General features: G+C 42.6%; 1 protein-coding gene across 1 annotated transcript; it reads right to left on the bottom strand.

Moving 5' to 3' along the window:
• Positions 1–11,284: 11,284 nt before the first annotated feature.
• Positions 11,285–21,436, bottom strand: LOC114552932 (protein FAM222B). The gene is made up of 4 exons (XM_028574028.1): positions 21,298–21,436; positions 17,767–17,894; positions 15,088–16,456; positions 11,285–15,045 (listed from the first exon to the last, which is right to left on the bottom strand). Exons 2-4 carry the CDS (start codon positions 17,846–17,848, stop codon positions 14,457–14,459), a joined length of 2,040 nt encoding a protein of 679 aa, XP_028429829.1. The 5' UTR covers positions 17,849–17,894; positions 21,298–21,436; the 3' UTR covers positions 11,285–14,456.
• Positions 21,437–21,845: the final 409 nt, after the last annotated feature.

The raw sequence follows: 21,845 nt of genomic DNA, 5'->3' as shown, positions 1-21,845 counted from the left end.
CAGGCTAGACGCATCTATGACGTATTGCTGCCCTCCGCTAATCTCCAATCGCTATTCACAACTTAATTAGAAGTAAAATATATTTTTATATACTCCAATATGTCGCAGGTACTCCATCAGTTTCTTCAATTTGTTCCAACTGTCCAAATTCAATAAAGTGCATAAAGTAAAAACCGTTTCTCCAGTTGCACCCATAGAGGGTTAATATGAACTAATCTGTGGTTGCACCCAGGTCAGTGTGACGCTTATCAGCTCAATTTTCTAAGCACCAACGGACATTTGAAAAAAAACTGAAAAATGGGTTCAAATATCCAATTTTTAATTTATTTTCCGCTTTGACGGATTAAAAAATTGGATCTTTAACTTGTTTTTCCTATTTTCTGTTTTTATTCAAAGGATCAGAAATTTAGAAAATAAACCATAAGTTGCAAGCACCTCTGACCCCAAAGTCTATAATTTTTTTCATTTTGGTCCATATGCAGTTAATGACCTGCATATTCCTCAAAGTAGAGGAAGAGAATACCATCGCAGTATTGAATAAAGGGAGCTCAGATGCAATTTTGTAATTTTCTCAATTTCTGATCCTCTGGAAAAACAGGTTAAAGATCCAATTTTTTAATTTGTCAAGGCGGGAAAAAAAATGGAAAAATTGGATATTTGAACCCATTTTTCTGTTTTTCCAAATGTCCTTTTGTGCTTAGAAAATTGATCTGATAAGCGTTCCACTGACCCACCCAATTCTCTGAACAGTTTCTTCCTCTGACGAGAGTACTTCCTCACTGCACTAATGCATGCTTCACGGTTTCCTTGTCTCCACATTCACACTTTCCATCAGGATGTTTACTAATCCGAGCCAGCCCAAAAAAAAAATGCCCAGACCTCAATTTGGATAAAACTACTGCATCTCTTCTCTTACATCTATAATCACATCTTTCTTTCTCTACCATTCTTTATACTGAATAATCAGTTCTCCCCTTCTTTTCACAATCCCATACATTTTGCCACATTTCTTCTACTGACCTATTCCTTATTTCTGTGTAATCTGGTGACCCATACTGCACATTGAATTGAACTCTTTCCTCCTGCACTGCTTTCTTTGCCACCTCGTCTGCCTCCTCATAACCCACAGAAACCCCAACTCACACCCGGTTTAATTATTATACAACACCTGCATAATTCCCACAAGCACATCAGGCCTGGACTTAGTTTTGGGTACCTTTTAATTGTAATTAGGGATGCAGCTGAATCACTACATACGAGAGAATGTTCCTGTTTGTTATCTTCAACCCACCTTACTGCCCATAGAGCTGCCACCAACTTTGCAGTAAATACTGATAAGCCATCTGGAATCCTACAACCTTTTTTATAACCTATTTCAGGTATGCTAATACCAAAAGCCACTTCACCGCTCTCAGGATCCTTCGACCCCGTCACTATAAATATGTAGGTGGCCTCCCCGCATTTGACACTGCCGAGCTTTTATCTCCTCCACTACACCCTCTGACATCTTTCTTTTGCTTGTTTTCAAAAAAATATATAAATCATCTGGAATCAACCACAAAGGTACATCTGAACGACATATTGGTAGACATACATTTAAACTCACAATACCAATTTTATTTGAGTGTGTCTGTAAAGTTTTTGACCAATCTTGCTGTTCCCATAAAACTCCCAATGCTGACTCAACAGGTTTTGTTTTTTTTTGTTGGTAATTTTCCAGTCGGTCCTTTTAGTTTCATTAAATACTTCAAACCAAGTTTACGTCTTCTTATATCTACCGGCATCTCCCGTGTTTCTATGAATAGCGCCGGTATTGGAGTTGTACGAAACGCCCCACTACAAACTCTCTAAGGCAGGGGTGTAAAACTCATTTCCCAGAGGGCCACACTGGAAAATGAGAATCCCATCGAGGGCCAGACACGTAGAGATCATTGACATGTGTTTATTTAAGAGAAAAAGTGAAATATTTTGACTGTATTATTCCATGTCTCATATAGTAGAGTCTTCTCACTTACATTTTGGGCCTCATAAAGCCCCAAAAAAGTTCCTCAGCCAGCGACAAATACGTTAAATAAAGCGCCAAAAAAGAAACAAAGTGCATTAAGCATTGAAAAAAGCACATAAACCGCCCAAAAAGGCTTCAAAAAGTGCACCAAAAATGTCAAAAAATAAAATAAAAGCAGGGTGGGCCTACATTTATTGTGAGCCTAAATTGAAATGCGGGCCGGATCAAAACCTGCGAGGAGCCGGATTTGACGAAACCATCTCAATATGCTTTTTCCATGTCGGTCTTTCATCCCCAATAATTTAAAGTTCTTTTACTCTTTCAATAGTTGTACAATATATTTGTATCGGCCATGTTGGCATTTTCTTCGTATGTCGAAATACCATGCGTTTTGTTTTTTTTATTGATATTTTAAAGCCTCAATCATTAGCCCATTCAGATACCCTCTCCAAAGCAGTTTGAATTTGGCCAAAAATATAGGAGAGGTTCCTCCCTCGCTTCCAGAGGGCCCCATCATCTGCAAACAATGAAAACCGAAATTATTTTTCCCACTCTGCTAAACATACCATTAACTAGTATATTAAAGGTGCTCTAAGTGATGTGATGCGTTTTTTAGGCTACAACATTTTTTGTCACATACAGCAAACATCTCCTCACTATCTGCTAGCTGTCTGTCCCCTGAACACACTGTAAAAAACATCTCCTCACTATCTGCTAGCTGCCTGTCCCCTGAACACACTGTAAAAAAAAACGCGGTCTCTAAAGACAGCCCAGGCTCCACAAATGGCAACAAAAACAAACTGTCCCAACCTGCACCACCCAACATAACAAACGGTGTTCGATGGAGTTGGTTGAGCCATCACTGCAGCAGCGTTAGCACGTAGGCTACTTGTATATGTACAAGTATGAATGTATGAATGTATATTAATGACTAAACCAACTCCTTCTTGTCGGTTATTGGCTGGAACACTGTTATATTTGGTTGTGCAGGTTGGCGCAGTTGGTTGTTGTTGCATGTATTTGTATGTATGAAACAGAAAATGTTGTAGCCTAAAAAAAATGCGTCACATGACTTAGAGCACCTTTAAAAAGAACCAGGCTTATTACACTACCTTGAGGGGTTCCTTTCTCTACCCCAAGCTCCTCTGATAATCACCCTTACCTGAATCGTCCTATTATTTCTGCCTAAAATCTTAATCCAGATACATTTTCTTCCTCTGATTCCCGCATCATAAAGTGCAATAAGCAACCGCTCCTTCCAAAGCATATCGTAAGCTTTTTCAATGTCCAGAAACACTGCAACAACGGCTTCTTTATTTGCGATGGCTTTTTTTAATGTAAGTATCTAAATCTAAAACAGCATCCACTGTTGACTGTCCCTGCCTATATCCACTCTGACATTCCACAAAAAATCCACTTTTCTCCTTACATAAAACAGAGGTTAATGCAATAGGTCTTTAAGAACTTGGGTTATCTGTTTTTTTTCCTTGGTTTCACAATTGGAATGATTACAGCACATTTCCACTCTTTAGAAAGACATCCACTCTCCCATATATTATTAATTATGGCAAGAACTTGTACAGCTCTATACATGTACAGCTCTATACCTGTACAGCTCTATACATGTACAGCTCTATACATGTACAGCTCTATACATGTGCAGCTCTACACCTGTACAGCTCTATACCTGTGCAGCTGTTTACACGTGCAGCTCTATACCTGTGCAGCTCTATACATGTACAGCTCTATACCTGTGCAGCTGTTTCTAGACAAATTTTACTAGGGGGGCCAAGGAGGGGCCAGTGTTTAACCAGGGGGGGGGGGGGGCATTAAAAATGGCAATAAATGATATTTAAAGATTATAAACTTTATCTTACTTTAAAATCATATAAACATTTATTTTGTACAAGAATGAGTGCAGGTGCAAGAGAGGTAGGGCAATAAAAAAAGAAAAATGTCTACATGCCTAGCAATATGTAGAGTCCATCATGACAGAATACTCAAGCCATGGATGAAGATTAGACCAGTTCAGCCTGAAGCTCCGTCTTCTGTCCATCAAAATGGTTGGGAATATATTCAAGTTGGGCTGGACTGGTACATCATTCTTGGACTTGCTGATATCTGTAGAAAGAATCTGAAGTACACTAAACATAGGGCACAACTACATTTATTTACTTACATGGTTGCATGAGTTTAGACACCCATGCTAAAGTTGACTAAGAAGAGGAATAAAAAAAATAATTGATCTTAATGCCTTCATTAAAAAAGAAATGAGGAAAAATCCAACCTTTAAGGACACCAATTTTCTTTGTGAATTAATGACGTAAATATATAAACCTTAAAATACAGGGGACATAATTCAGTACACCCCTATGTTAAATTCCCATAGAGGCAGGCATAGGTTTATTTTTAAAGGCCAGTTATTTCATGGATCCAGGATACTATGCATCCTGATAAAGTTTCCTTGGTCTTTGGAATTAAAAGAGCTCCACATCATCACATACCCTTCATCATACCTAGAGATTGGCATGGTTTGATTAGCATTGATATAGATTTAATTTAATTTAGCTATTAGGCTAACTGAAATTAAACCATGCCAATCTCTAGGTATGGTTAAGGGTTTGTCATGATGTGGCGGGGGAAATCCAAATTTCAGGAACAGAAGTCTTCTTCGCCCAGAAAAAGGTGATTGAAAAGAGCAAAAGACCGGTTTTTGAAGCGTGAAGGCTACCGTAGCTGTAATACGTACCTTTGAACTGCGTGGTGCGAGAGAGTTGTTTGCGATATATGATCTCAACACTAGACGGGAGAAATTCCCACACATTGGACCTTTTTAACTTTTTTGTTACCTCGAGTGTGTAACCATACAAATGTCAGTTTTACTGCATCTGTGGTTTATATTAAATATAACTTAAATACAATCTTTTTTAGATAGAGTTCCAGTGAAACAGTTTACAGCCAATTAAGTCAGTGGATCATCCAGAGTTGTTTCTAATAAAAAAAAAAAGACACTCTGACCTCTTTCAATGTGATGAATTCATTGGGGAACCGTGTTTTTATTTATTTGTTTGTAGAATTTGAGTGATTTGACATCCTGGGACGTAATGATAGTTTATGACGATATAGTCGGTGTAGCGGTTCTAGATTTCCACGGATGGTAGACAACGGAGGTCAGCTGTTGGTTGGCGTTATCCTGGAGGAAGACCCTGGGGATGGCATGATGAAGAAGAAACCACAGCCCCCACGACCAGACAACTGGTAGGAACACAGAGAGAGAGAGAGAGAGAGAGAGAGAGAGAGAGAGAGAGAGAGAGAGAGAGAGAGAGAGCACACACACACACACACACACACACACACACACACACACAATGTGGAACCTAAATCTGTAAAAAAAAAAAAAACAGATCCATTTAACCAGTTAGACACCTGAACCTTCAGATTCGGCTTTAATGTGAGCATTTTTTAGCAGCCAGTGTCCCCTCCTTTTTTTTTTTACTTTTGGGTACCATGGCAGTAGGGCTGCACGATATGAGGAAAATAATTAAATGAGATTATTTTTGACTGATATTGAGATATGATTAGGGCTGGGCGATATAGAGAAAATCAGATATCATGATATTCTTGACCAAATACCTCGATATCGATATTGTGGCGATATATTCTAGAGTTGACAGTTGGTGCTCTCGCAAAATATCTTCACACTTAGATTTTAGATAAATAATCATTAATAATAGAACAGTCTGGTAAGTTCAGAAAAGTACATCACTTCACTGTAATGTAGCCTTTAAAAGCAGGAAGACATATCATTCTGTCATATCACGATAATACGATATCCAAAATCTAAGACGATATCTAGTCTCATATCACGATATCGATATAATATCGATATACTGTATTGCCCAGCCCTAGATATGATTCACGATATTGGAGGGAATGGTCATTTTTGGATCATTATTCTCATTTTTATTGAAAATTATTAACATTGAAAGAAATGAAAATGATTATAGTGTGATTTTTTTTTTTTTTTGCGAGGATCTCTACCAACCAAAGACTTACGATACGATGTGTAGGCCGGGACGTCTCTCTGCAGCACCATTCTACTTAATTCAGAATGGGTTGACACATATTTTGCCATTAACAAATATTCCACCCTTCTGCAATTTGGATATTGCACTATAGTCCATATTGTGATTTTGATACAATTGCGATAAATTATGCAGGCCTACTACACGGCAGCTTTATATATTCTACCATTGAGAAAAAAAAACAATCATGTGTCCTGCGTATGCTGCATGTGTGCCATTTGACTTCTGGTCAAATTGACCCATTTTCAATTTTTGTTATATATCAGAAAATATGGGATGTAGAAATAAGCGCTGAAAATGTGTAGAAGAAAAATTTAATAATTTAAAACGGTGGAAAAAGCAAAAACAAACTGTGAAAAAAGGCATCAAAAACATAAAAAAAAAGTTAAATATTCTACCAATGAGAAAAAAACCCATCACGTGTCCTTTGTATACTGCATGTGTGCTATTAACTACAGATGATTATGACCGAATGATAGCTTTTATAAACACTAATGCCCTTTTTTTATATTATGGTTTGTAAATAGGTCTGTAACAGTTCTTATCTGATTGAAGTAAGACTAATGCGATTTGTGTAATCATCTCGAACATATTTAAACGTACACAACAAAGACGGTGACTCGTAAAGCTTTGTGTTTGCAAACTTTATTTTGGTTAGGGGGAATGTTTGTGCAAGACATTTTATTCCTGAAGGTGAGGCAAAAACTGGAATATCACATTTTCACAAAGTAGAGAAAGTAAGCCCCCCCCCTCCCCCACCGTTCACCACACGACGATCGTCTTTAACAGTCAAAGACGATCCTGTTAAATCGGAGTAAAAAACCAAATCTAGAGTGGTTACGTTACCTGTACCGCGATAAATATTGCCGTCCGAGTCGACTAACGTGAGCTACGATGTGCTCGAGTTGGTCAGATTCTTACAGTGCACGTGGACATGAACTGTGGGACACTTCCACATGATAACGTCGTGATATGAAACCACAGAACATGCAAAGTTCGGGTTAGAACATCTGAATCTTACTCGGCTGGAGGAGAAACATGGGGGGGTGTAGGCCTACTGTGCGGACAGGAACCACTCGCTCTAGATTGTTTGATTTTTTTTTTTTTTTTAATGCTCCGTTCACCTCTTTAAACTTTTACTTCACAAGATTTTCTTTAACCATCCAAAATGAGGGCAGCAGCAGCTCTCCTTTAAGTCACCCGGTTGTTGCTTATTACTCTTCAGAACACGTTGGAAGTTCCCAAAAAAAAGAAAACGAGCTCGCCGAAAGGCTTTTGGCCGGGGGGGGATGGGGAGGTTTTCAAGAGAGGAACGCTTGGTCACTTTGGTCAGTGAGTCAGCAGCAAACAGTTCCCACATCCCGACAGCGTCGGGGACTCGTGGCACACTTCAGGACTTCAGTCCATGACACAGTATCAGTAGTTACACAAAGTAGCTTGGTCCCCCATCAGAGATTAGAACTTTTGTGCGCGTTTGTCAGCGCGCGCACACCTGTGTGCAAGTACCCAAGCTTAACATACACACACACACACACACACACACACACACACACACACACACACAACACCCATTCACACATTTCTCCATACTAAGCCCAGTGGAGGCACTTCATATGAGACTGTAGAACCTGACTGTGTTGGGATGTAACGAGGCAGTTTAAAAAAAAAAAAAAAAAAAAAAAAAAAAAAGAAACAAACGGGGGGGCAGGTTTGTCAAATAGTTTAGTGTTGATTTTAAAGTTAGAAAACCCACACCGGCCGGCCGGACCGGCTTTTAAAAACAGCAGTGGGTCAAATTGTACGTGTCCACTGTGGGGGGTTTTTTCGACGGCAGGGAACGCCCCGCTTCCCAGAACGGGACGCTCAGTTAGGCTCGCCGCTAGCCGTCATCGCTTCCTCTTCACCGGACGAGCACAGAAAACAGGCTCCGCCCCTCCTACAACCGCGACGGCTGCACCTGATTGGACGAACGCTTCGCTGCTCGATAGGAAACGTTCTCGTATTTCACCAAACTAGTTCACTTGAAACGCGTTTCTGCAAAAACACACACGTTATGCAAAAGAGAAGGCCGTGCAGTTGCTGAATCGTCAAAAAGGTCAGTTTAAACTATTTCTGCGAGTTTTTAAGAGAGGCGGAAGGTCGAGCTGGACGCAAAATTACAAATCCCGCTACGGGCCACGCCAAGACCTGCCCTACGAAGTGGCTCGATTGGTCAGGAGGGTTAGGCATTTGACCTCGAGTGGTTAAGGTTAGGATAGCCGATTGGCGATCGGGGATAGGACCTGAACAAATGGGGTTACGTTACCTTGCGTAAGCACGGACGCCTGGCCAATCGTAGCTGTTGAAGGGCGGGTCTTGGCGTGGCCATTAGTGGGGTTCGTTATATCGCGAGCTGGTATACGTACGATATGGTACGATATGCAAACGAAAGTCGACTTGGGCGATAAATAGGAAGCGGGGGAAGTGACAGTCACTTGCCAGTGGACACGTACCAAAAGTCACCAAAATCCCTCCGCCACTCTGAACACTAGTCACTTATTTATTTGGATTAAAGAAAAGCCCAAATTTACCAGCTCTTTTGAGCGGTGGCAATTCCCCCCACCCCCATATCCCATAAATAGGAACTTATTTTCACTGATACAGCCCATACATCATTACTATTCATACATACACACACGCACACACAAAAATCATACTAGTGTGTGTGTTAAGATTAACGTCAATAGCAGCTTTTAAGGGGCAGGCACGTCAAAAATGAGAGCCAGGAAACGAGAAAAAATTAAATTAAAAAAAACTGCCATCAAGTATGAAGACCAAAAACAAATCCAGAGAAGCTACGGCTTTTGCATCTCGGCTGTCTCTCTCTCTGGAGACGAGGGGATCGTCTCGCCGTTCCGTCTCCCTTTTTTTTTTTGACCTGTACTGCGTTTCTAAAAAGCAACGACTCGGAGCGCGAAAGACTCGCTCGGCATCGTGAAAGACATCAGATTTAAAAGCGTGGATGCAAACCTCCTATCGTGCAGACGATCTGCGTCAACGTGTGTCACCTATGGCACCTAATGTAAAAAACAAAAAAAAACACCTATGGCTTCAGGATGCAGTGGTCTGAAAAAAAAAAAATATTAAAACTATCAGGATATTAACAACTAAAAACACAGTCCAATACTTTAAAATAACTGCTACAGCCCTGTTCTACATATCTATTAATTCCGCTAAACACTATATTTTAAAATCCTCTTAAAAAGGGTAATTTCAGGTTGTTTTTTAAACCTGGACCCTTTTTTCACACGTTTTTGTGTCCAAGTAAGAGATGAAAATAACAATCTTTAAAATGTGCAGTATTTACGCAAGACAAAACGAGCTGCAATCTAATGTTAATGGGCAATTGCGCACCTTCAATTTCCGTCCACTAAAAGTTCTGTTTTTGCCGCCGACAGGCTCAGATAATTATTCTAAAAAGGTAGGGCTGGGCGATATGGAGATAATCAAATATCACGATATTTTTGACCAAATACCTCGATATCGATCCTGCCACGATATTGTAGTGTTGACTATTGGTGCTTTCACCAAAATATTTACACAATGAAAGTTTAGATAAATAATCATCAGTAATGTGGATATAATGACTAAGTGGGGAAAAGGCCAATAATAGAACAGCTAGAACAGTCTGGTAAGTTCAGAAAATGACATCACTTTACTGTAATGCAGCCTTTAAAACCAGGAAAAGACAACACTTATGCCATATTATGATATTAGGATATCCAAAATCTAAGACCATATCTAGTATCATCGATATCACGATATCGATATAATATCAATATATTGCCCAGCCCTATTCTAAGGCCACGTCCACACGTACCAAAACGAGCCCCTCCCCCCCTGTCTTCCCTGGCATCGTTTCAAGAATGTTTGCATCCAAACGGATCCATTTGTAAATGACGCAACACGCTTACTTCGTATTCCTGGCCTATGAGGTGGCGCCGTTTCAGAAATTCACCTAAAAACGTAGGAAGAGGAGGCGGAGCATGCGCATAAAAGCTTGCGCGCTGTATACAGACAGTAGTAGAAGAAACAAAACACAAGAAGACGACGACGACGGAAAATGGCTCATGCAAGGAAACCAGAAACTACGAGCAAGAAGACGCGAGGGTGACGTACGATTTTTATTTTTTCACCCTGGGAAAAGGTTTCAAAAAAGTGCGTCTTCAGGCAGCGCGTTTACAGGATTGGTTTGGACGATCGGCCAAAACATGAACCAACCCTAAGAGTCTGACAGCGTTATGGAAAGGATCCCTACAGAGGGACTAGGGCTGCTCCCTCTTAGTGGATTAGTCGACTAATCGGTGGTTTTGGTCTTAGTCAACTTAGATCTCTTTAGTCCATTAGTCATGTTTGATGCTCTTTTTTCATGCTGAATGACTTATTTCCATAAACGTACGAGCACATCTCTGGTAAACACAAGAATTAAAGTGGTGCTTTTAGCACGACTCTTTGCGGAGAAACTCAGATTTACAGATCTGTCGATTAAATCAACTAATCGATTAGTCGATACGATTGAATGAGTGTTAGTCGACTGAGAATTTCTTCAATCGAGCACAGCCCTAAGATAGACCCTTTTTGTTTAAAGAGATCCTTTTTTGGGTCGACCAGAAACGGCCCTGAAATAGCTATCGCCAAACTCCCCCAGACTCCGTGTAAATAAACCGTAATGTTATCACTGTAAAACACCCGTTATTCAAAGTCGACAGACACAGAACATCTCCAATCAGCACTCTGGTTTGGTTGAAATACACATTTTACCGATTTCCGTGGGAAAATATGCTACGATGTATACGCACTAATGGCGTGTTTCCACTATGCGGTACCTGCTCGGCTCAGCTCGGCCACGGTGCCCCGTCCTCCTTATTCCCTTGCAGTACCGCCTCAGACGTGAGGCGAGCGTGGCTGGTCGTTATAGCGACGCCGCAGGAAACTGCCACACATACACACACTCGAATGTGCGTTGTTTTTGATTCTCGGCATGTGGCTGTTTGCCAGAAGACACATTTTGTTTCAAAAGAAGCTGGAGGAAGCAACAAAAAAAAACTCAATAAAATATTTCAAAATTTGTTCAGGACACCCCCCGTCTGTCGCTATAGCAATGATGACGCAGCGATTAGAGACGATTCTCTCCGACCAATCAGCAGTCCGCAGGTTCTCACGTCACCTTTTGGTATTGCCTCAGCTCGCTGGGAACCTCGACGGAGGTGACACTAAAAAAAGTACCTGCCGGCAAGTGCAGGGGACTTCTTTTTTCATAATGGAAAACCAAAAAGGCGAGTCGAGCAGGTACCACGTAGTGGAAAAACGCCACGAAAGTACGGTTTAAAATGGCGTCTGGGTTTGGTGATGGAGATTTCGCAGAGGTTTCACGTTAAACAAAAAGGGTCTTACTCGTTAACAACACGATCTCTGTGGGGATCCTTTCCATAATCAGACACTTAGAATAACAACCTGAGCATCGGTGGCAAAAACTGCACTTTTAGTGGACGGAAACTAGCGCATTTGCCCTAGAGGCTAACGCTGCAGCCCCGTTGGTGACTGCCGCTGTAGTGTTCCTCGCTCGATACGGGACCCATCTCAAAGATTTACGTTCACATTTGTCACTTGAACACCAATGCATGGGGAAAATAGGGTCCTGGTTGAAATACAAAACAACGAATGACCCTTTAAAATCCTTGATAGGCAACATTTGAGACCGTAGGATAAAGTCCGAGTAACATCACCTTAATATTTCCATTTAAGGCAATATCACCCATTCACACACTGCCCATAGACATATGACCACCGCCCACTGATCTGACGGTACACATTTTCCAATGAAGCCAAAAGCTCAGAGAATAAAAGAAAATATATAACTTCTCACAATGAAGCCATATACTTAAGTTGGGATCCCGGCAAAGGAAGTCAGTTAAGGGAAGTATTAAATAGAGGATATCTACTGTGACATTTAAGGCTTTTTCCAGAAGGCTTGAGGCTAGCAGAGCAACATATGCCCAGGCAACATCAACCCGAAAAAGAACTCAGAGGAGGAAATGGGTCCAGAGCTTCATGCTAGACACATCTAGCAAAGACATAACCTACATTAAATGTTCACTTTCTTCTTTTATAGGTAGCAGAAAAACAACACAGGGTAAGGCCAGTGATTAGTAGAGTATTGGCCCACCACACGCCACACGGATAATGTCCACCCCACGTCAGTTCACTTGTGTTACAGTAGTAAAGTGGCGAGGAAATGTGTTGGAAGGGAAGTGAAGCATTTCCCTAGCTTGCATTATTTGTAGTAACTTGCATGCTTGCAAGTGATCAATTTTGCTTTTCACATACACACCATTCTAATATTAATGGGATGCCATTCTGTTTCACATTAGCTACAGACAAATAAGGGGCTAATGGAGTTTCTGCTCCTTTTGCCAAATGTTAGGCATAACATTTAAAAAGTGATTTCTACAGTTCAAGTAGGACAGTCTACGGAAATACGACAAAAAAACTAATAATAATAATAATAATATAACTACTTCAAAAGCAATTCTCATAATAGAAGACACAAGAGGGCACTTTAGACTTCCCAAACCTAAGAGAAACTACATGGAGAATGTGACATGTTAGCCAGTGCTGATTTTGTCTTATTTTTATTTAAACTAAAATTTAGAGATGCACCGATGCAACTTTTTCCAATAATATTCGTATTAAAAACAGCCAAATCCGAATCAACTGACAATTTCTGAGTCGGGTACGGCTCGGTTGTATGAAGTGACTGGGATTACACAGGCAACATCAGGCTGGACTCAAACACTGCTTTCCTAACTAAAACATACATACATACATTTACTGAATTGTTATTAATTAAAATAAATCCTGCCGCGGCAACTAAGCAAAAAAAAAAAAACTTCAAAATGCAGCAACATATTGCTCATTTAAATCCCGGTATGTAATGAATAATGTATATAAACGGAGAATTGAATCGATCGGCCCCATTGTCAGTGATACGGATCGGTGCATCTCTACTAAAGTTCGGTTTAACAGTGGTAGTTAACCGTTTTTGCACACTGATCACCTGCGGAACCACGCAAAAAGTGCCTGAACCACTCACGGTGCAGTTCAGAAACCATGTCGGGTTCCTGATGGGAGTTGTGGCTCGTCAACGAGTGTACGCCTCACAACCTTATTATATCAACAGTCTTACTAATTGCATATACAAGTAACCTTATTTAAAATGGATCACAAACCTGTCAAGAGGATAAATAATTGCAAATAAAAATATTACACAAGGACATCCTAAATCTTGCCTTTGGGCAGTTGTAAGGCCACAAATGCTGAAGAAAAAAAAAAAAAAAAAAAAAGTTGAGTTGTTCCATGTCAACCAAGAAAAAGCACTGTGACGATCACATGGCAAGCATATTCTCAGCTGCAAATTAATATTTTAGAACACCATATATACATGAACAAAGAGCAGCACATCCATGCCAGTGATGAAAAGAGGAATTCTACTCAACAGTGGACGACAATCTCAAAAACCCTTCATCTGCAACAAAGGTACGACATGGCTTAAGACCTGAGGAATACTTTGAAACGTCACAACCTGCTGGGTCTACAAATCGAGTTCTGGAGCAATTAGGGATGCTAATCGTCCGATTCTTCGATAGCCAGCCCTCGTTAGCCGACAATTAACCGTTAACCGACAACGGGGTTCACCCGTCCGATAACTTTCGGCACTCCCGCGGTTCAGCTGCAGACTTGTACCAGTCGCACGGACAAAATGTTCCGTTCACCGTCGTGGACACGTGCAGCCGACGCAAGTCTGAGCCCGTCTTCCACCGCATCCACCTGGCCAGGTGCCCAGCTGCGTGTCTGCCTGGTATGCCGCGCGTAGGACGGGCCCATTTTAACCTGCCGGTCCTCATTGATACAGAAGCAGGTGTCGCGTAGCTCTCCGCTGCGAGCGTTGTTTCAGCAGAGAGCCTCAAACTTAACAGGAGAAAGAAAAAAAAAAAAAGAGCAGCCTGAAATGCAACTTGCTGGTTCAAAGTTAGCACCAGCAAATTAACTAGCATTGTATAGCCTATTGTTCTTTTAATCATGCAAAAATGTTAACTTATTTTTGTTGGAATAGTTTTTTTCAACAGTAGTTTTCAACTGAGAGTACTGAATCGGTCTTATCAATTCTTATTGTCGGTTAACGGTTAATCATTAACATCCCTAGGAGCAATAAAATGTTAATTGATCACTTGCAAGATCTTAAATAGAGAATGAACCACAGAAGCTGAAAGTGGCTGTTTTGGAAAACACACCAAGAGGGACGGGTGGGTGGTGGATACGCGCACGCTTTAACGGTAGCCTGGGTGATGAGCGTGAACACCCCCACCATTATTGGGCTCCTGAACTTGGCCCATGGCTGACCTGTGCATCTTCTCCAACACAGCCATGTTCTGCTCCTGGAAGCTGGGCATCTGGAAGTCCCCTCCTAAGAAATCCACGTTCTGCATCATCTTGGGCTGGCCGGGAGGACCCTCTTTCCCCGGCCTGTACTTCGCCCCTCGGACGCGGTCCGTGGAGGCAGCGGCGGCCTGCCCTCCCTGGAAGGCCACCGGGAGGTCCTGAGGGCCCGTTCCATTGTTACCTGCTGTGGCGGGAATGCCGCTCCACGGCGGCTGCATGTAGTGGCCGTTAACGTAAGGCATAGAACCTACCGGGCAGTTGACGGGGGACGAAGGCCGCGGCTTTTCCGCGGGGTGTTTTAGGGGAAAGGACTGTGCGGTGTTGGGCAGCTTGTTGGAATAGCTGAGGTTTCGAGAGGGGAAGGCGCACTCGCTCGGAGGCTCCATCCTTGGGTTCTTGCAGGGATGTGCCCCCTCGGGAGGCTGCTGCATGTGGGCCAGCTGATGCTGGGCCCAGGAGCGCTGCTGCTGCTGCTGCAGCTGCTGCAGCTGCTGCAGATGATGCTGCTGCTGCTGTAACTGTTTCTGCTGATGTAAATGGTGCTGCAGCTGTTGCTGCTGCTGCAGATGTACCTTCTCTGGGTCTGCGTGAAAGGCAGGTATGCTATTAGTAGCAGCAATACTGGGCTGTGAATGGAGAGCAGCGTTGGGAGTCTGAGCTGTAGCTTTGTCTGGGGGTCCCACCATGAGGCAGCTGGGCACGGAGCCCAGTGCCGGGTGGTGACAGGACACCCTGGAGCTGGCGTTGATCAGCAGGTTGCGGCTGATGGGGCTGGGGTTCGCGATCTGGCCCTCGCAGACCGAGGTGGCGCCCATACCGGCCCGCGCCTGGCACAACTGGTTGATTTGGTGCACGATGCTGCTTAGGTCGCTCGGCCGGTTCTGATGCAGGCTGGCCGCCATGGACAGTGGGATGGTGGAGGTAGATACAGTTACATTTGGTGGGGCGTCTGCGTCGGGGAGCTTCCGGGGCCCGTATGCCCCCGGCGTGGGCTGCTGGAGGCTGCCGGGCACGGCGGGAGGTCCTGTGCCCACGGCCTGGGGAGGCGGCTGGGAGCCGACCAGCCCCTGGCTGTGCTGGAGGCTCGGAAGCTGGGCTCCATCGGACATGTGGCGCAGATCCTGAGTGGCTCCCTGTTGTGAAAGTAAAGCTTGCGGGGGAGCCGCCTGATGCTTTAGTGTCTGCAGATGAGAGAGGTGCTGCTGAGGTGCGACTGGTGGACAAGACTGGCTCTGCTGCTGCTGCTGCTGCTGCTGTAGAGCCTGGGTGTGAGGCAGACTCTGCTGCCTCGGGATGCCTTGCGCAGGAGCCAATCTTTGCTGCGGTGTCTGGACCTGGGACAGACTCTGCTGCCGCTGCAGAGCTTGCGAATGAGCCATGTTCCTATGCTGTAAAGCCTGTGGGTGCGGCACGGTTTGAGGCAGCTGTAAAGTCATCTGATGAGTCACGCTTTGATGGAGCGCCTGTGGGTGAACCATGCCCTGCTTCTGGGCCGCGGGCTGAGCCAGGCCCTGTAGGTGCGGAGCAGGCTGAGGAAGATTTAAAGTGCTTTGAGCGGCGTACGGCCCTCCGTGAGGGTTCATGACGCCCTTCTGAAGCTGCCGGGTGCGGCTAGCGTCGGACTCTTTGACGCCTTTGGCGGGCGTACGAAGGACAGCCAGCAGACCCCGACTGGAGCAGACCTGAGACGGGTAGGGGCTGTGGCGCTGGCTGGACGAGGAGGTGTCGAGCCCGTTGACTGTGCGGCGAATGTGCTTCCTTTGAGGTACTTTGACACTGTTGGGGAAGATCTGGATGGTCAGAGGGTTGTTGGCAACTTTCTTAGCATAGGCATCCAACTCTGCTGGGGTTGGATAGTTGGCAGATCTCATCTTCTGTGTAGTTTCCCCTGCAACATGTGTGTGTAAAGTCAGACAACCAGAAATATCGTGCACGGCACACCGACTGGGATCACATCCCTATATACGGATATGTACGCCGACATTTGCCATAGCTACTTTGCCTCTATTTATGTTTTGGATCAAATGCATGGTGCCCTTTATAAAAATCGGTCACTATTTTTTGCAACAAAGTAAAAATAATCGTTTGACTGGCCGGGGTTATTTAAACTGTTCAGCTATCAGTTTGTTTGTCACATGTTATGCTGTCTACACTTTAAAAATGTTTACTGTTTAAACTGTTTTTTTAAATACGTCGCACTTTTGCGACGTAGGCAGCGATACACTGGTAAGAACACAGGCAGCGATACACTGGTAAGAACACAGGCAGCGATACACTGGTAAGAGCTAATTATCTTTAACCATGTATCCAGCCAATTTAAATAGCTCACGGTACTGTATTGTGTGAACGGATAACTTAATTTAATATTGGATGTGGAGGTTTATTTTGCAGGGTGCAAATATTCTACCAAAACAAGTTTCTTCCCGAGACTATTTTGCAGAGCAGAGCTCAAGATCTTTGCCCGAACCCAACGTGTTCGGTCTTAATTTCTATCTTTTTACACGGGCTCTGGCAGTTTTTTTAAATACGTCGCACTTTTGCCGCATAAATTGCAAATTTCCGCGGGGCTTGCTTGAGTTTGTAATCCCTGTATTTTCGTTGCAAAAAAGTCCCATAATATATCTTAGCAGAAAGTTGAAAAATGTTGCGTTTACGTCACACAAGAGCAGCCATTTTCCCGTTGCCATGGGAACGTTATGAAGTGACGTAGTTACGCGACGTGAAAATCATCAAAAAGCAGGGTGTTGGGGAAATAAAAAATAAATAAATAAATCACTTTTTTTTCTCTTTTCATCAAACCGCAGATTTTGCAAGTTCTCGCAATTTCATCGCATAAAATTGCATAAATATCATAGAGCATATTCCATCGCATATTTTTAAGAAAACGTGCCGCATAATCAAGGATTTTTGCCCACAACAATCACAAAAAAACTCTGCATTTTTCTGGATGGACTGTATAAAGAAACATCACACTACTAATAAACGTTTACACTTTTACAGATTGTATGGGTCAGTAATGATGACATAATGTTGCATAGTCACTTTTTCATCATGGCAATTTTAGATCGTGGATAAACGACATTGCAAACTTCAATCTGTGTCTAAAACGGCCACATTCCCATCGTCCTATCGGTCCCCAATGCTGCTCGATATTGATATGGTAATACGACCACAACGGGGAGGACTAAAAGCACTTACATTTCTGAAGTCCAGTGTTCATCTGCGTGCGGGAGAGAAGTCTGATGGTAGGGTCACCTGATGCTGGCAGACAGGCCAGCATGTCACTGTTCCACTAATGCAGCATGGGACACCTTCTCCTCACCATACTGGGGAGAAACAGTGCAAAGTCAGCCACGGACACTAAGAGCTGAGAAGATTCATCGATTAGTTGTCAAATAATAAGTCATAACAGCCAACTATTTTGATAAAATCGGGTTGATTCTCTGATTCCAGCTGGTTAAATGCAAATAATTCCTAGTTTCTTCTCTCCTCTGTGACAGTAAACAGAATATCTTTGAGTTGTGGACAAATCAAGACATTTGAGGACGACATCTTGGGCTTTGGGGAAACACTGATCCACCTATTCTGTCATTTTATAGACCAAACAACTAATCGATTAATCAACTTAATAATCGACAGATTAATCGATAATGAAAATAATTAGTAGATGGTTAGTTGCAGCCCAGGGGAGAGAGTAGAACGGTAAATCTGGCACATGCTATAGTTCTGAAAATTTAGCCTGCAAGGAATATGTTAATGGCATTAACTCTAACGGGACGTTTTGGGACAGATTGGGACTGATGTGGACGAAGAACACAGGCAGCGATACACTGGTAAGAGCTAATTATCTTTAACCATGTATCCAGCCAATTTAAATAGCTCACGGTACTGTATTGTGTGAACGGATAACTTAATTTAATATTGGATGTGGAGGTTTCTTTTGCAGGGTGCAAATATTCTACCAAAACAAGTTTCTTCCCGAGACTATTTCGCAGAGCAGAGCTCAAGATCTTTGCCCGAACCCAACGTGTTCGGTCTTAATTTCTATCTTTTTACACGGGCTCTGGCCAGCTCGGAGGTTTGGCCTACAGCCTACATTAGTCAAGAGTAAATTATGTTTAAATTTTTTTATAAATTACTCATTCTTGACAAAAGAGCTGTGTGCGTGCGCACATTTGAATAATGTCAGGCTGTAAACGGGTTCTTCAATCAAAACATACTTGTCGGGCCAAACTTCTAAGGCCCGATTGCAGCTCTATTGCAGAGCCACTGTCTGCTTAGCGCTGCCCAAGACTGTTATTGGTTTAAAGAAATGCAAACAACCCAGAGTGGTTTTTCTCCTATGCTGAAATGTATCTGTGGTGTGTAACCAGACCTTACTCCACAGCGCTGTGGAGAAAGGTCACGCAATGCAAGAATTGCCGCTAACGGACACACTAGGTGTGAAATGCCTTTTGCTATCGCCTATTTTCACATCCAGTTCAATATGACCTTTTTGCTAAAGGCCACTTGTAATAAAATGACATCATGGTTCTGGAAAAGCTTCCTGTGTGCTCCATGCAGCACGGAAAGAGCTAAGATGAAAAAAGATGTTTGTTTTTTCCATTTAACAAAACTCCATATAGATGCAGCATGATGGCAGATTGGTCTAGACGAGTCAGTCAATGAATCTGATGACATTAGCCATCAGATTAAGTGAAAATTAAAATAATCCTTAGTTTGCAGCCCTACTGCAGATTTCCTTCTTTTAATTGGAAGAAGGCAGGGAAGGGATAGGAGGTTTTCTCATGGACACACCTCATTTTGCATAGTCATTGCAGATTTGCAGACAAGTTATGATTCACCATTAGATCACTTTCAACTGTTCAGATACTTCCCTGGCTTGTCATACTGGTACAATCTCAATGATGTCTAATCTTAATAATCTCTAAAGGTTTTTTTTTGATTAAACTGGGATAACGTGTTGTCTTGCATATTTACAGATTACATTACATGTCATTTAGCTGACGCTTTTATCCAAAGCGACTTACAATTGTTATATACGTCAGAGGTCAAACCCCTCTGGAGCAACTAGGGGTTAAGGGTGCGTTGTTTTTGTCGTGTAATTGCGACTAGTAGCTCGAGTGTGACGTCACATCCGTGTTGAAAAAAGAATAACTGCGGGTTGTTGCGTTCTTTTTGTCACACAATACTACGAGTCGGAGAAAAGATGGATTTTCCGTGGACATGGATGATGCTGCATCGATAAGGAAGTGCCATGTGCTCGGTGCTGTATAGTTTTATGTATCCAGTTTATTTAGTATTAGAGAACTGCAGAATGTTTTCTTTTTGAAGCTTTAAAAGCTATGAAATAAATATCCTACATGGCTTTAATGGCTAAATGTATTTGACGCATCGCGATATCGAATCGCTGACATGATAATCCGAGAGATCAGTGGTGATGGCGCAGTGGATACGACGCGTGCCTTTGGTGTGGGAGATCCGGGTTCGATTCCCACTGCGATACATCGACCGATGTGTCCCTGAGCGAGACACTTAACCCCTAGTTGCTCCAGAGGCGTGCAACCTCTGACATATATAGCAATTTGAAGTCTCTTTGGATAAAAGGGTCAGCTAAATGACATGTAATGATTCACACCTCTAGGTGACACAACTGCAATCTTGTTATGCTTGCATAATGACAAAGTTAAGTGTCTTTGTCACTTCTATGCAGTTAGATGCTGGTGCAGTATATCATTATATCGGTATCGTGATATGAGACGTAATATAGTCTTAGACTTTGGATATCGCAATAAGGCTTAAGCGTAGTCTTTTCCTGGTTTTAAAGGCTGCAGTACAGTAAAGTGATGAAATCACACTATTATTTGCTTTAATCCACATAGTCGTTATACCCACATTATTGAAACTGTGAAGATATTTTGTTAAAAGCACCAACTGTCGACCCTACAATATCGTCGCAACATAGACGTCAAGTGATTTGGTCAAAGACTATCATGACATTTGATTTCCTCCATATGGCCCAGCCCTATTAAGATACATGGAAACAAAATGTGTGCTCGGCATGAATGCATCCTTTACACAGCTCCAGATGTTTAGCCAGTGCCTTTTTGGTCGGGGGGGGGGGAGGCACATACACTGACCATGAGCAGTGACCTAATGTGCATGTTTTTAACCACTGAGCCACGCAGTTGTTGAATCCTGAGTGCAGACTGCATAATGTGACCTTTTCTGTAGACACAGGACACACACACACAGTGTGAATCATAACGGCATCGCCCTCAGCTAACGCCAATATTAACCTTTTTTTTTTTAATCATATGTTTAATTGTGCCGGATTACATAGTTAATACTGTGTATAGCTAGTGATGTGGGTTAACTTACAGCCAGACAGCCAGCCAGCAGCTAGGTAACGTTAGCCATCTGTCTAGAAATCCAGCCTTTCATTTGCTGTAATTCAAAACAGCTAGCTAGCTAACGTTAGCACCGATGTAATAAATGTCGTTGGACCATTTCATTAACAAAAAGCGTCGGCTGACTGCACTGTCCCGACATTTCCCCCTTGAAGGAGAAGAAAAGGTACACCATTGAATGGGTTAACATTAGCTCGAGTCCCAATAAATAAGGAGCTTCTTTGTGCTTATTGTGAGCAGGCCAGCTGCTTAGCAAACTTTAGCTTTTCTTTTGACGGGAAATACCCCCAACCCCCGAATTAAAGAGGGTGATACTTACTCCTCGCGAACCTATGAGTAAGGGAACTTCATTTTGTGGAGATATAACGTCGATAGTGTTTTTTAAAAGTGATGAGACCATCCCCGGTGTTGGATATTCGTGCTGCTGCTGCTGTCTAGTCTGTGGGCTACGGCAGCAGCATTCATCGCGCATGCGTAAAGAGAGAAAAGGAGGACCCCCCCCCCCCCCGGCTCTGCATTTAGGCATCATCGGTAAACGCCTATCCATTAAAAACATTTTTTTTCCTGTTTTTTTATTTTTTATTATTGAACATGAAAATCTTACAAACATAATCATACAATATCTGGTAGAGCAGTGGTTCAAAAACTGTTTTTCAATAATGTACCCCTTCTGAATTGTTTCTTTAAGCCAAGTACCCCGGGTTAGGGTTATGGGTTAGGGATACATATACATACATATACATATACAGTACAGCAGTGTTTCTCTAACTTTTTTCAATATTGTACCCTTTTGAATTGCTTTTTTAAGCCAAGTACCCCCGACCAGTGCAAAACATTTTTGGTAGGAAAAAAAAGTCAATATAAAGA

This window comes from Perca flavescens, chromosome 3 (genome assembly GCF_004354835.1).
Source record: "Perca flavescens isolate YP-PL-M2 chromosome 3, PFLA_1.0, whole genome shotgun sequence".
NCBI classification, from domain to species: domain Eukaryota; kingdom Metazoa; phylum Chordata; class Actinopteri; order Perciformes; family Percidae; genus Perca; species Perca flavescens.
This window is presented reverse-complemented; position numbering and strand designations above follow the sequence as displayed.